Source organism: Arvicanthis niloticus, chromosome 16, assembly GCF_011762505.2.
Source record: "Arvicanthis niloticus isolate mArvNil1 chromosome 16, mArvNil1.pat.X, whole genome shotgun sequence".
Taxonomy (NCBI): Eukaryota; Metazoa; Chordata; class Mammalia; order Rodentia; family Muridae; genus Arvicanthis; species Arvicanthis niloticus.
This window is the reverse complement of record NC_047673.1, coordinates 60,717,987-60,733,949: the sequence shown is the minus strand read 5'-3', so window position 1 is coordinate 60,733,949 and position 15,963 is coordinate 60,717,987. Positions and strand designations below refer to the sequence as shown.

The 15,963-nt window shown below is 43.5% G+C and overlaps 1 protein-coding gene across 1 annotated transcript; it reads right to left on the bottom strand.

Moving 5' to 3' along the window:
* Window positions 1–377: 377 nt before the first annotated feature.
* LOC117721616 (uncharacterized) lies at window positions 378–15,949 on the bottom strand. The gene is made up of 4 exons (XM_034520412.2): window positions 15,846–15,949; window positions 4,709–4,835; window positions 4,460–4,520; window positions 378–2,664 (listed from the first exon to the last, which is right to left on the bottom strand). Exons 1-4 carry the CDS (start codon window positions 15,906–15,908, stop codon window positions 1,584–1,586), a joined length of 1,332 nt encoding a protein of 443 aa, XP_034376303.2. The 5' UTR covers window positions 15,909–15,949; the 3' UTR covers window positions 378–1,583.
* Between the last annotated feature and the right edge of the window lie 14 nt (window positions 15,950–15,963).

Here is a 15,963-nt window from a genome sequence, read left to right as displayed (position 1 = left end):
AAATCATAAAGTACAGCCATAACCAGTCAGTGACAAATCTAGTGCAACTTCAGGCTTTCCCACCCATGCCCAGGTTCCCACACGACGACTTTGGTGAGTGCTTGCCTAGGCTATAAGTTTGGGTTGTTCCCGACTAGCTGTGGCTTAATTAACCTGTTTATTTTATTCTAAGTCCTGCCACATGGCTAGTTCTCGCTCCTCAGTTCACGTGACTGTGGCCACCAGCTCCTCCTGCACCTGACTCTATCCCAGAATCTATTCTCCATGCTAGAACTCCCACCTATTTATTTTTTGCCTAAGCTAATCGGACAACAGCTTTTTTTTTTTTTGGACAGGTGATGCTTCCATACAATACAGAAGAGTCTCTACAAACTGGACAGTTTTCAAAGTCATTTTTTTATTGGTCCATTAACTACAAAAGTATTTAAAATTATGATTAAATGTATGCATATTTGAACTATATTTTCATTTTACACTTATTGTATACACATGTGCCATGGCATGTGTGGAGGTCAGAAGGCAACTTAAAGGAGTCGGTCTTTTTCACCTTTTCTAGGACTTGAACTCAAGTCATCAGGGTAGGCAGCAAGCACCTTAATCTACTAAGCCATCTTGCCAGCCCTTGAAATACATTTCAATTTACTTATAGGATCTAACTTTGTTAAGACGCAATAAATAAAATTTTGTTGACAAGGAAAAAATATTCCCATTGAATACACACACAGCCTGGGAATCTTGGCGACAACTAAGGTCCCACTTAGATTGGAGACTGAACTGGAACCTGGTAGGTTCAGATGAACATGGAACATGGGTATTTCAGCACGACTCACTCTGCTCCCAATAAACAGATACTAAAACTACCAGGAAGTGATTGCTTAAAACCCACAAAGGGGTTGAAAGATGTAGGATCCAAGGATTGGGAGTGTGATGTCCCTGGACAGGGTACAGCTGTTTCATTCTTCAACACACGGAAGCTTTGGCTACATGCACCAGAGAATGAGTTACAGAAAAAGAAGAAGGGACGGGGTAGGGAACGGACACGAAGGTGGAAGGGAGACATGTTGAGAGGTGTCGGGGTGACTTGGGGTAGATATAATCAAGACAGCATACACATTTGAAATTGTAGAATAAACAAAGCTAAACCCAAAAATACCAACAGAACTATGACTAAGAATCAGAAATCCACAATATCCCGACACATTTAGCAGTGAGCAACTGAGAGAAACCACAGGACAGTCATGTTTCCCATGGTGGCATCTAGGCAGCACAGGCATCAGGAGGCTTTCTACTTCTTAGGTTCATGAGATTTGGGGACTCACTTCATGGGTTTGAAAACATCTGTTACCTTGGGAAAAGCCCAGTTATTTCCTGTTTAGAGCTTGGGTCTGTGGTGGTTTGCACACATAATACTTCCCGAGGCACATCGAACTGTGGCATGTACTGAGACTTCAGCACACATGCTGCATTCACAGGCTCGTTTTCCACTGTCTTTTTTTTTTTTTTTTTTTTTTAATGAGGCGCTGGAATGTTTGGATCTCTTCTATATATGTATTTAAGTTATACTTAAAACTATCCCTCTCCAATTAACTGTGTGTAGTCATGTGTCTCCGAAGACTTTTGGAATACGAGAACACCTTACCACACTCCTTACACTCATAGGACTGCCTTTTGTGTGTTCTCATGTGATTCTGAATGTAACTGGAACAACTAAAGGCTTTCCCACATTCTTTACATTCATAAGGCTTCTCTCCAGTGTGAGTGGTCTCATGGTTGCGTAAGGAAGAAATGTATTTAAAGGCTTTCCCACATTGTTTACATTCATAAAGTTTTTCTTCGTTGTGGCTTTTTATGTGGTTTCGAAGGGAATACACATAGGGATAAGCTTTCCCACACACCTCACATTTGTAAGGCCAGGCTCCACTGTGCGTCCCTAGGTGTCTTCTTGCACAGTGGCCAGAAGTGAATGTCTTCCCGCACTGTATACATTCATAAGGTTTCTCTCCAGTGTGAATTCTCTTATGTGCTTGAACATGGCTGGAATGTCTGAAGGTTTTCCCACACTGCTTACACTCATAAGGCTTCTCCCCAGTGTGCGTCCTTTTATGCAGTTGAAAAGAACAGTACCTTATGAAGGCTTTCCCGCAGTGTTTACATTCATAAAGCTTTTCTGTTGTATGAAGCCTTTTATGCATGTCTAGGGAACTGGAAGTCCAGAACATTCTTCCACATTGCTTACATTCAGGTATCTCTCCGGAGTGAATTGTTTTATGCTCCCTAAGGGCGACAGCAGTAGGGAATGCTTCTCTGCATAGCTTGCATTTGTGCCTGTCTGCACTGTGAGTTAGCATGTGCCTTTCCGCACAGTAGTGGTAACTGAAGGCTTTCTCACAATACTTACACTTATATGGTTTCTCTCCAGCGTGGGTCTTTTTATGTATTTTAAGGGAGCTGAGGCACGTAAAGGCTTTATCACATATTTTACATTCATAGTATTTCTTTACAAATTTCTGATAGTCACAAGGTCTGTATTTAGAGTTGGATGTAGTATATCTCTTCAGGGATGACTGACTGATGGTGTGACATTCAGAAAGCTTTGGCTGGGCAGCTATTTCTCCACATGGGCCATTGTTTGTAACTTCACAGTCTGTCTTTACCACCTGGACTCTGTAAAAATTGAGAAATACAATCTTAAGAGTTTGCTTATTAATGATGTTATATCTGTGAGTAGATATTAGATTTACACTGGGATCATTCACAAGGCAATGTAGGCTTTTATGCTCTGAAGGGAGGGCAGACGAGGAAGCCCGGAGTGAATATGTAAGGAGGGGATCCTGAGTGAATGTATGTTGACATGGGCACGTCCATGTCTGACTAATGAGAATAGCCCAGCCTTGCTCTGTCTGAATGCGGATATTGACTGTCTCTACAAGTGAGTCCAAGTGTTTATGCATGACTGACCAGTGTGTGTGTAAAGACTAGCCATGGCAGCCTGGACTGCCACCTCCACAGACTAGCTCTGTAGTGGACACAGCAGAAGCGCTCTGGTTCTGGTTGTTGCAGAGTTGGTGGCACTCCATCTGAGTGCACTCTGCCTGCCCACCTCCAGCTTTCCTTTGCACATTTACCCTTTCTTCACTTCCCCGTAGCCCAGCCAGGGTTCCTGGGCCGAGCCAGGTAGGGCATGCTACTGAGGAGAAGTTTTAACTTAAGTGGATTTAAGGGTCTGAAAGACAACTAGACCACAGCTACTATGATTACTTTTTAAGATTTTTTTTTTTTTTAAATGATGTACATGTGGTAGTTTGAGTGAGAATGGGCTCCAGAGGCTCACACAGCTGAATGATTGGTCACTAGTTGGTGCACTGTTTAGGAAGGATTAGGTGTGGCTTTGTTGGTGGCAGGTTACTTCAGGTGGGGTGGGTGCTTTGAAGTTTCAAAGGCAGTGCCAGACCCAGTCTCCCTCTCTCCACTATATACCTGTGGATCAGATGTAAGCTTTCCACTTCTGCTTTCTGCACCATGCCTATCTGACAGCTGCCAAGCCCCCCACAGTGAGGTCATGGACTCACTCTGTAAAACTGAAGCAGGCCTCAAGTAGATTTTCTTTTCTTTTCTTTCTTTCTTTTTTTTTTTTTAAATCAGCTGCTTTGATTATGGTGTCTTCACAGCCATAAAATACAACTAAGGCAGCAGTTGGTACCAGGGACTGGCATTGCTGTGACAAGCCTGACTGCTGTTTTTTGGGATTCTGGATTTGGAACGGAAAGTGGTTGAATGCTGTAAGTGGGGCTTATGACCATCCTAGTAGGAGGTTGAAAGACAGCTGAGAAAAAGTGGACTATAGACATCCATCTCAAGAGGTTTCAGACAAAACAGAGACTAAGCCAGAGACCATTTTATGATATTTTGGCAAAGAATGTGTCTCTTTACAGTAACTGAAAAGTAAGTCAGTGTATGTGTGTCTGTGCATGTGAATGCACATGCAACAAAGGCCACAAGAGGGTGCTGTGAGCCTTGAAACTGAAGGCCATTGTGAGCTGCCTGATGTGGGTGCTAGGGTTCAAACTTGGGTACTCTTTAAAAGCAGCAAGAACCAATGAGCTATGTCTAGGTACCTTGGCTAGCATTGAAGCAGTATTTATCTGAATTATCTTAAGAAATCTTTTATACTTAAAGGCTTCAGGGATCAAAATTAGGTTGCCAGGTTTGCATGGTATCATGTCCCCAGCTGGAATGTTGTTCCTACATAAAGTATTCTGCAGACCTCAAATATCCACAGCACATATAAGCATTCATTTTCAGAGCTGAGAAAGAGAGAGAGAGAGAGAGAGAGAGAGAGAGAGAGAGAGAGAGAGAGAGAGAGAGAATCAATAGTCTGAATTTGTGTTGTTTTAAATATTTTCCTGACATCAATGATTCTCTTGAGGGACATAGCTACCTCTTTTTGGGTATTCATTACCTCAGATTTCTCTCTAGACTTCTGAAATAAGCTTCCAAATCCCAGCATTCCCAGTTTATGCCTAAAATACAGATACAGAACAATTAAAAAAATTCAATGAACAAACAAACAAAAAGTATAACAAGATCAATAGATGTTTAGTGCAAGCATTAGATGTTTAGAGGCCAGCCCTGACTGACCATGGTGCACCCATCTTCATTCCAAATTAGCACTTAGCAACAGTGAGCAAAGCCAGGGTATCAGGCTCACCTATAGAAGTCAGATTCCTATAGGTCTCCAGCATCACATCTCCATAGAGAATCTTCTGGGAAGGATCCAGCAAAGCCCACTCTTCTTGGGTGAAGCACACAGCCACGTCCTCAAAGGTCACCAAGGCCTGAAACATCCCATTCATTATTACAGACGAGACTGGCAGTAGCTGGTATTTCTTCTCCATTGATATCAGGCTTAGAGGATAATGCTGACTTCAATCAGTTACAGGACTAGGTAATCAGACATACTGTCTACACTTTCTCCCATACTGCAACTGTGATTTTAAGCAACAAAGAGTGTTCTAGTTTGATTTCTGTTCTGTGATAACTCTGACCAAAAGCAAATTGGGTGAGGAAAGAATGTGCAGTGGTTTGAATGAAAATGGGGGGGGGGGGTGTCACTAGGAGAGCATTTTCAGGAGAGTCATCCATGGCCATCACTTGGAAAGCCTGTGCCAGTCCCAGTGTGCTCTGCTTCATGCTGTGGATAAAGGTAAGCTCTCAGCTACTACTCCAGTGTCGTGCCTGCCCGTCTGCCTGCCTGCCATGTTTCCAGAAACCATGGCCATGGACTCACTCTCTGAAACCATAAGCACACTCCCAATTAACCTCTGTAAGTTGCCTTGGTCACGGTATCTCTTCACAGCAATAGAAAAGTAACTAAGATGGCTTACTTGGTTTACACTTCCAGGGCATAATCCATCAGTGAGGGAAACCTGCACATGGACGGAAGCGGGAATTTGGAGCAGAAACCAAGGAGTAACAGTTGGCTCACTTGAAGGCTCGTATTCAGCCTGGTTTTTAATATAGTAGCCCAGGACTATTTCTCCAGGGAATGTTACTGCCCACAATGAGTTGGGGCCTCCTATATCAATTACCAACCAAGACAATTGCTCACAGACATGACCACATGCCAGTCTGATCTGGGCAATCCTTTAATTGAGACTCCCTCTCAGATGACTCCAGGCTGTATCAAGTTGACAGTCAAAGCAGAGAACAGGCACACAGAAGGCAATAATGTATATATACAGTGTGTACTGGTAACACCACAGTGAAGGTCAGAGGGTGCAGGGAGCCATGGAGTTGGCCTGGTCTAGTTGCACTAAGAGGCACGTGTTACAAGTTTTTCATGTGGTTCCAGTCCACGGTTCCTGGGGTATAATGTGCCTTCCAGTTTCTGAGAGAGAGAGACACACTCCCTCAGGCACTGAAACACTCAGGTCAGTTTGTGTTTCTTTGTATGTTCCCTTGGAAGTCAAGGTATAAAAAGTCTAAGGGTCTCAATAAAATTGACACAGCCTCAATCTTGTGATCCCTCCAATCATCGTGGCTTAATTCCTCAAGACCGTATCATGTGACTTTCGCCCCTTCCCTTAAAAAAATGTAAGGGGATACATGTACTTCTCACACTAACTGAAAGGAGAATGGACTACATGAATTAACTGCAGACTAAGCATGTAGAAGCTGGAGGAAAACTACACAAGATGAAACAATGCTAAGGCAGTTAGTTAGCTGTCCATGAAATAGCAACGAACTCTAAACAGGGTTATCTCAATAACACAGCTGTGGGGTGGATAACAGTGGGTGGGGATGGCTCTGCTCCTGAGAGCACTTGCTGTTTTTCCAGAGGATGCAAGCCAGTGTTCAGACTGGGTGGATCACAGCCTCTTATAATTCCACCTCCAAGGTATCCAAGCACACCATTCTGGTGCGCGCGCGCGCGAGCACACACACACACACACACACACACACACACACACACACACACACACACGGAGGGATTAAAATGTATCTTTAAAAAAGACTCTCAGACTCTACAAACTAAAGAGACCATGCCAGATGCAAAACCAGGACAGGAGAAATAAAACTCAAGAAAATAAGAAAAGGAAAATCCTGTTCTCAACTAGTTAAACTAAAAAAGGAGAGAAGGTGGATGAGAAGGCTCATCAGGTAAAAGTGCTTGCAGCTAAGCCTGATGACCTGAGTTCAATTCCTGGGACCCACAGTGGAAAATAAGAACTGATTTCTAAATGTTCTCTGACCTCCTCATGCACTCCATGGCATATATGCACACGCACAGACGCACACACAAAAATAAGACAATCTAGAAATAACCAATATCCATGATAAAAGACAACCCAGTGAACATGATCTCAGAAATTAAAGGGACCACAAAGGAATATTATGAACAATTCCAGGCACACATATTTAATAACCTGACTGTAATTAACCAATCCTCAGAAAGAAACAATATACTAACATTGAGACCTGTAGAGGTAATATTAATGGGATGGATAAACGCTCAAGGCTGGCCCAAGCTGTAAGAGGCCCCTGTTGGCTCCAGTCCTTACTATTCTTCCCACCAAAGAGCCAACCAATAAAACCAAAAATTTACTTCATACCATGAAATAGAATTGTCTTAATTTTAGAGGCAAGGTTTCATTATGTAATCCAAGCAGTCTTAGAACTTACTATGTAGCCCAGGCTGGCCTTAAACCACCATCTCACCCTTCTGAATGCTGGGATTATTGGCATGTTCTGTAAGGCCTGACAAAAATAACAAATTCTCACCTGCTTGACGAAAACAGAATTTCTACAGAGGAAATCCACCCAGGAAAGCAGCTGGTGTCACTACCAGTTTACAGGGGAGCCCATATTCTGAAGGTTAAGATGCATTTCTTGTCCGGCCCCAGTGGTACTTGAAATCCCACTGAAAGGGTCATGAGAGTAAGCCAGGGGACTGGAGTATCACAGATGAATGGGAGGCTGGTGAGAGGCTCAGCAGGTAAAGCTCCTTACCACTGTCCCCCTCCCCCTTCCCCCAGCCCGGCAGAAAACTAAAGGTGTACAATGAGTAGAGAGATAGCCCAGCAGTTAAGAGCACTTGTTCTTTTAGGTAACCTGGGTTCGGTTCCCAGGACACATGTGGTAGCTCACCACTACCTGTAATTCCAGCTGTTGACCTCTGTGGCAATCAGGCATGCACCTGGTGTCTATCCATGAATACAGACCAAACAGAAAATAGAGATAAGTCTTAAAGAAAGAGAAAAGAAGAAGGAAAGAAGGAAGGAAGGAGGAAACAGTGGGGGGAGAAGGGCTGGTTAGATGCTCAGCAGTTAGCATTCAGACTGTTCTTGCAAAGGACCTAGGTTTCTGGCACCCACATGGCAGCTCACAACTAACTGTAAGTGCAATTCCAGAGACCTGATGTGCTATCCTGGCCTTGGGAGACACCAGGCATGTACGTGATGCCCATACATACATGCAGGCAAACATTCATACACACAAGAAGGGCTGGAGAGATGGCTCAGCAGTTGAGAGCACTCTTCTAGAGGACCCCAGTCAGTTCCCCGCACTCACACCAGATCTTGCCACTGCCTGTAACTTTAGCTCTAAGGGCTCCAATACCATTTCTAGATTCTGTGGGCACTGCATGTAATCATGTATACATCCCCCCACATATACATGTCATTAAAATTTTTCAGGGGAGGACTGGAGAGATGGCTCAGCAGTTAAGAGCACTGACTATTCTTCCAGAGGTCCTGAGTTCAATTCCCAGCAACCACATGGTGGCTCACAACCATCTGTAATGGGATCTGATGCTCTCTTCTGGTGTGTCTGAAGACATCAACAGTGTACTCACATATATGAAATATTTAAATAAATCTTTAAAAAATATTTTCAGGGGGTTGGAGGGATGGCTCAGTGGTCACTTGCTGCTCTTGCAGAGGGCTCAGGTTTGCAGCTACACGTTGGCTCACAACTGTTGAGGCCTGCTCTTTTAACATAACTGTGGCCATTTTGTATTGAGCCTCCATTTTGCTTAAAAGGAGAAATTAGATTCAGGTTCTCAGATTCCACTTCCCAGAAGTAATTATCCATAGCTTACACTGAAAAATTCTAAAAGGCCATGACACTATGGTTGTACTTCTTACACTGTTAACTCAAGGCTCTGAAACTCCCCTGCTCATTCGTCCACCATCCCTCTTACCTCACCTAGGACCAATCAGCTTAAAGGTCAGCTGGTAATACTTTGTCTAGTTAGCCAAGTATAGTACTGCCTCCACTCTTGCCTTCTGAACCTCTGAACTTGGTTTTTCCTATAAGAAGCCTTCCGTAAGAACAGACTGGTACCACAATTAGGCTCCGGAGTCCTTTTCTGTGGACCTGATTGATCAGGGTGTGTGTTCAATAAACTATTGCTTCACTGAGATCAGTGTGTGTATGGTTTGCATGCTGATTCCTGAACCCCAAGAACAACCATCAATAACTCCAATTCCAGGGGATCCAATGTCCTCTTTGGCCTGTTGAAGCCAGCATGCAAGCATGCACACAAGCAGTCAGTATGTGTGTAGCTGACGTACTTCGGTGCAGGCTTCCCTTACTACACTCCTTCCCAGTGTAAGGCCACAACCTCCACTCATCACTTTATTTTCTTATTTATTGCTGCTGTTTTGAGACAGGGTGTCTCTGTGTAGCCTCGAACTCTGTCCTCAAATTTGGAGACTCACCCTCTGAACCTGACTTCCCTCCTTGCCCAGCAAGGAGGATTAAAGGCTCGTACCACCACTGCCCCACTTATTTATTTATTTAGTTGTTATTGAGACAATTTCCATGTAACTCTGGCTGGTCTCACGTTTCCTAAGCGAAGGGTGGCCTTGGACTCCTGACCCTCGTGCTTCTACTTCCTAGTAGTGAGATCACATTCACAGGCCAAGCCTTTCCCCTGTGTTTTGGGGGCCAAGGTTCATGTAACCCAGGGTGCCCTTGAACTTCATCTGCTGGCCTCTGCTTCCCAAATGCTTGGGACTCAGGGACACACCACCACTCCTGGCTTACTGGAAATAAATTTGCTTTCTTCAACGTGCCCCTTTTACTTTAACAAACTTTACGTGTGTAGGTTTTGCCTGTATATGTGTCTATGTACATGCTCGGTACCTGCAGAGGCCAGAGTTACAGACAGCTATGAGCCACCATGTGTCAATGTGTATTTTGAAGATGGGGCCTTATGTAGCTGACGCCGAGTCTAGCCTTGAATTCTTGATCTTTCTGCCTTTACTTCCCAAAGTGTTGGGACCATAGGCCTAAGCTACCATGCCTGGCACTCACATACAAAGGAAGATAAGGAGAGTCTGGAGAGAAGAGCTGGCTCATCAGTTAAGAGCATTTACACCTCTTACAGATCCCAGTTCCCACAAGGAGTAGCTTAAAACTGTCTCTAATGCCAGATCCAGGGGAATCTGACACCCTTGGCCTCTGCAGGCACCTGTAACTCATGTGCACACAGAGACATACAAACTCACACATATATACATAATTACACATATACACAATTACAATAAAATAATGACAGCATGCAAGTGCGAGGGGATTTCTTGGGGAGAAGAGGGAGGGGTGGAGGAGGGTGACTGTAACTATGGAGTGGGAAAGATGCCTCAGAAGGTAGGAGCACTTCTGCTGCTTAATTATGAGAACAGGAGTTTAGACCCAACAAAAGCTGGATCCTAAAAACTGAACAAGAAAATGTTTCTTAAATTCTGGTCTGCACCTCCACTGCAACCCCCCTGGCCTCCACAGACTACCTGTCTCCCAGGTCTGCCATAACTAGGAACACAAGGACACAGGGATGCCCTAATTAAAGACAGCACTGCCTACCTCTCAGGAGGCCTGCTCCAGTCTGAACCACCCAGGCCAATTAACACCAGAGATAACCAGATGTCAAAAGGCAAGTCCAAGAGACTGTAATTTGGCACCATTAGAACCCAGTTCTCCTACCACAGCAAGCCCTGGACATCCCAACACACTAGAAGAGCGTAATTCTGACCTAATATCTCTAAATAACTCTTAACACAGGCAAACAGATAGAAGCCCTTAAAGAGGAAACAAATAAATCCCTTAAAGAAATACAGGAAAATATAATCAAACAGGTGAAGGAATTGAACAAAAAACTGTCCCATACCTTAAAAATGGAAATAGAAACAATAAAGAAATTACAAATGAAGGCAACCCTGGAGATGGAAAACCTAGAAAGAGATCAGGAGTGTAGCATCACAACAAAATACAAGAGATAGAAGAGAGAATCTCGGGCACAGAAAATACTCTAGAAGATATTGACACAATTGTCAAAGAAAATACAAAATTCAAAAAGCTCGTAACCCAAAACATCCAGGAAATTCAGGACACGATGAAAAGATCAAACCTAAGAATAACAGGAACAGAAGAGGGTGAAGATTCCCAGCTCAAAGGGCCAGAAAACATCTTCAACAAAACCATAGAAGAAAACTTCCCTAACCTAAAGAGAGGGCCATAAACACATACAAGAAATCTACATAACACCAAACAGGCTGGACCAGAAAAGAAATTCCTCCTGCCATATAATAGAACTACTAAACATACAGAAGAAAGAAAGAATATTAAAATCTGTAAGGGAAAAAGTCCAAGTAACATAAAAAGGCAGACTTATCAGAATTACACCAGACTTCTGGGTTTTTATTGGATATTTTATATATTTACATTTCAAGTGTTATCTACTTTCTCAGTTTTCCCTCCAAAACCCCCGTCCCATCCCCCTTCCCTCTGCTTCTATGAGAGTGTTCCCCTACCCACCCACCCCCACCTTACTGCTCTGGCATTCTCCTATACTGGGGAATCGAGCTTTCACCAAGGGCCTCTCCTCCCATTTATGCCTGACAAGTCCATCCTCTGCTACATATGCAGCTGGAGCCATTGGTCTCTCTATGTGCACTCTTTGGTTAGTGTTTTAGTCCCTGGGAGCTCTGGGGGGGGGGGGGTCTGATTAGTTGATATTGTTGTTCTTCCTATGGGGTTGCAAACCCCTTCAGTCTTTTCTCTAACTCCACCACTGGGGACCCCGTGCTCAGTGCAATGGTTGGCTGCGAGCATCTGCCTCTGTATCTGTCAGACTCTGGAGCCTCTCAGGAGACAGCTATATCAGGCTCCTGTCAGCAAGCACTTCTTGGCATCCACAATAGTGTCTGCGTTTGGTAACTGTACATGGGATACATTCCCAGGTGGGGCAGTCTCTGGATGGCCTTTCCTTCGGTCTCTGCTCCACACTTTGTCCCTGTATTTCCTTTAGACAGGAGTCATTCTGGGTTAAAAATTTAGAGATGAGTGTGTGGCCCCATCCTCCAACTGGGGGCTTTGCCTAACCTCTGGATATGGCCTCTACAGGTTTTCCCTCACCAGACTTCTAAAGAGAAATGCTAAAAGCCAGAAGATCTGGGACAGATGTAATACAAACCCTAAGAGATGACATATGCCTGCCCAGGCTACTATACCCAGCAAAACTCTCAATCACCATAGATGGAGAAACCAAGATATTCCATGACAAAACTAAATTTACACAATATCTTTCTACTAATCCAGCCATACAGAGGATACTATAAGGAAAACTCCAATATAAGGAGGGTAATTACACCTAAGAAAACACAAGAAATTAATCATCACACAACAAACGAAAAAGAGAATCACACACACACACACACACACACACACTCACCTCCATCAACAAAAATAAGAGGAACTATCATGGGTCTTTAATATTTCTCAACACCAATGGACTCAGTTCCCCAATAAAGAGACACAGGATAGCAAACTGGATATGCACACATATGCTGCATAAAGAAACACATTTCAGCCACACAGACAGACACTACCTCAGAGTAAAGGGCTAGAAAAAAGTTTTCCAAGCAAATGTTCCCAAGAAACATGCTGGAGTTATTATTCTTTTTTTTAATTGATAAAATATATATATAACTTTTCACTGAGTCATATTAATTCAACTAGTTCACCACTGTTACAATGCAGTTGCAAAGCTGTCAAATTAAAGTCACAACAAAATCGATATCTATTAGTGGGGTTTTCTCTCTCTCTTTTTTTTAATTGGGTATTTTATTTATTTACAATACAGATGTCCCATTTCCCCATTTCCCCTCCCTAGAACCCCCTATCCTATTGGAGTTGCCATTCTAATATGCAATAAAATAGTCCTTGAACCAAAAGAGATAAGAAAGGACATTTCATATTCAAAAGAAAAATTCACCAAGATGAAGTCTCAATTCTGAACATGTATGCCCCAAATGCAAGGGCACCCGCATTTGTAAAAGAAACTTTACTAAAGCTCATAATACAATTTGGACCTCACACAATAATAGTGGGGGACTTCAACATCCCACTCTCATCAATGGAGAGATCATTGAAACAGAAACTAAACAGAGGCACAGTGAAACTAACAGAAGCCAAACGGATTTAACAGATATCTACAGAACATTTCACCCCAAAACAAAATAATATACCTGCTTTTCTGCACCTCATGGAACCTTTTCAAAACTGACGATATAATCGGACACAAAACAAGCCTCAACAGATACAAGAAGACTGAAATAATCCCATGCAGTCTATCAGATCACCACGGACTAAGGCTGGACTTCAATTACAACAGAAACAACAGAAAGCCCACATACCCATGGAAACTGAACAACTCTCTACTCAATGATCTCTGGGTCAGGGAAGAAATAAAGAAAAAAATAAAAGACTTTCTGGAATTTAATGAAAATGAAGGCACAGCATACCCAAACTTATGGGACACAATGAAAGCAGTGCTGAGAGGAAAATTCATAGCACTAAGCACCTACATAAAGAAATTGGAAAGATCCTAACTAGCAACTTAAAGGCCCACCTGAAAGTCTTAGAACAAAATAGCAACTTAAAGGCCCATCTGAAAGTCTTAGAACAAAATAGCAACTTAAAGACCCACCTGAAAGTCTTAGAACAAAATAGCAACTTAAAGGCCCACCTGAAAGTCTTAGAACAAAATAGCAACTTAAAAGGCCCACCTGAAAGTCTTAGAACAAAAAGAAGCAAACACATCTAAGAGTAGAAGGCAGGAAATAGCCAAACTCAGGGCTGAAATTAACAAATTAGAAACAAAGAAAACAATACAAAGAATCAACAAAACTGGTTGTTCTTTGAAATGGATGTTTTTCTATATAGAGGTCACGCACCAAGGTTAAATCAAGACCAGGAAAACTATCTAAACAGTCCCACTAAAGAAACAGAAGTCATTAAAAACCTTCTGACAAAAAAAAAAAAAAAAAAAAAAAAAAAAAAAAAAAAAAAAAAAAAAGCAAGCCCAGGACCAAATAGTTTTAGTACAGAATTCTACCAGACCTTCAAAGAGCTAATATTAAAATAAGAAAAGAAGAAAATGTTTCATATCGAAGGTTCTGAGAACTTTAACCCACGCCGAGGCCGAGACCACACACAGCATTTCCTTTACAGCTACCCTAAGATCAGGGAATGAGGTGACTGGGGCCAGCAGCTTTCAGCCTACCAGACAAAGTGTGAGCCCCAGATACTGCCTGTTGCCAAGTGCTAGAGTAGATGCCCTAGTGCCGGGCATCTGGGGGGGGGGGGGGGGGTGTCTAAGGAGGCCTGGAACGTTCTAGGGTTCAGGTATCAGCTTCCTGGTAACTCCAGAGAACTAAAGTTCCCAAGAGGGAGAGGAGAGGAAGAGAGAGGGGGAAAGAGATAGAGGGAGATAGAGGGATAGGAAGACGGGAGAGGGAGAAGGGAGGGGGAGGGACACAGGAACCTATGTTAAAGATTATGAGGCCAAAATGACTGGAGAGAGGTGACCACACCTTTAACCCTGGCACCTGAGAGGAAGGAGGATCTCTGAGGTTCCAAGCCAGTCTGCTGCAAAGTTCCAGGGCCACATAGTGAGACCATCTTAAGGGGCTAGAGAGATGGCTACGTGGTTGTACTTTTCTAAAGGACCTAGGTTCAGTTCCCATGCACCCACATGGGTCCACTCAAAAGATTATGGAGAGTTTAAATTTTATTGAGGACTTTTTTTTTTTGGCTCTTTGAAATTATTAAAAATCCTTAATTCTTAGCCATGAGCTTCCATCAAACCCAGAGTATCTGAGAATGTTAGACACAGCATCAGAAAAATCCAGCATTGAGTTCCCATTTGCTGCAAACCTGTGGCCCACTGTCAGCTTTGATAAACACTTTCTGACTCTTTGTTCCTTTTTTTTTTTTTTTTTTTTTTTTTTTAAAGTATTTTCAAGGTGGGGTTTCTCTGTGTAGCCCTGGCTGTTCTGGAACTCACTCTGTAGACTACGCTGACCTCGAACTCAGATATCTGTGTTTTTTTCTGCCAATATGCCCTGTGTTTATTCTTCGATTGCTCTCAAGGTGTCATTTCTGTTGTGGGACTGGGTCCTTGTTTCTGTCCATAAGTAGGACAGCTGCTACAGGGTCCAGACACAAGTTATGAAGTAGTACTGGTCAGTAGGGGTTACAGTGGGCCTCTCAACCCACTCCTTTTTGTTTGTGATGTACCAAGAAAAGGAGAAACCTACAGTAGCTGAAGAGAATTTTTCTAAGATGATGTGATTTTTCTGTTGGGGACAAAAGTTCATATATATGTTCCTTTTCTCTCATCCTAGGAACACAGGGTCCCACGAGTTGTGTGAATATGCACATTGGAAATGCATCTTTATAAAAAGTAATAAAAGGCCGGGCGGTGGTGGCGCACGCCTTTAATCCCAGCACTTGGGAGGCAGAGGCTGGCAGATTTCTGAGTTCGAGGCCAGCCTGGTCTACAAGAGTGAGTTCCAGGACAGCTAGGGCTACACAGAGAAACCCTGTCTCAAAAAAACAAAACAAAACAACAACAACAAAAAAGTAATAAAAGGAAATGAAATAAGAGGCTGGTGCGATGGTTCAGCTTAAAAGGCGCTTGCTGCCAAGCCTTATGACTTGCGTTCGATCCCCGGGTCCCACAAAATGGGAGACTGGACTCAGATTACTTTCTCATGGGTCCCACCTCGACAAATAAGTGTAAATTTAAAACATCAAAAAGAACACAAAACCAGCCCAAAGAGCAAATGAACTCAGTGAGGACCCTACGTAATCCTTTCCATTTTACTCCTGAACACACGCATACATGATGATCCCCTTTTACATTGCGGTTCGGCGGCGGGTTCCGGAAAGGGGCACCAGAGTCGGTTTGCAAACTCTTGGCAAGTTCCGTGCTTCCGACTGCGCAGAGCCCGCGTCTTCTCTGCCCTCCGCTCCCATCCGCGTCTCCGCGCTGCACTCACCATGGTGCGCTCTCGTCCAGCCTGCACTGCTCCGTGCCGGGTGTCACCGCCGACCGCGCGCATAGCGAAGCAGCCAAGGAGCGCGCCGAATATGGCGGCGCCCGGCCGAGCCTCTGCC

Bases quoted from the DNA above. Each gene is read 5' to 3' on its own strand.
- LOC117721616 (XM_034520412.2), bottom strand. From the start codon at position 15,908: ATGCGCGCGGTCGGCGGTGACACCCGGCACGGAGCAGTGCAGGCTGGA. The intron at 4,836-15,845 runs GTGAGTGCAGCG...GGGATGTTTCAG, and splicing joins CTGGACGAGAGCGCACCATG to GCCTTGGTGACCTTTGAGGA. The intron at 2,665-4,459 runs GTAATGAATACC...CAATTTTTACAG, and splicing joins AGTCTAGAGAGAAATCTGAG to AGTCCAGGTGGTAAAGACAG.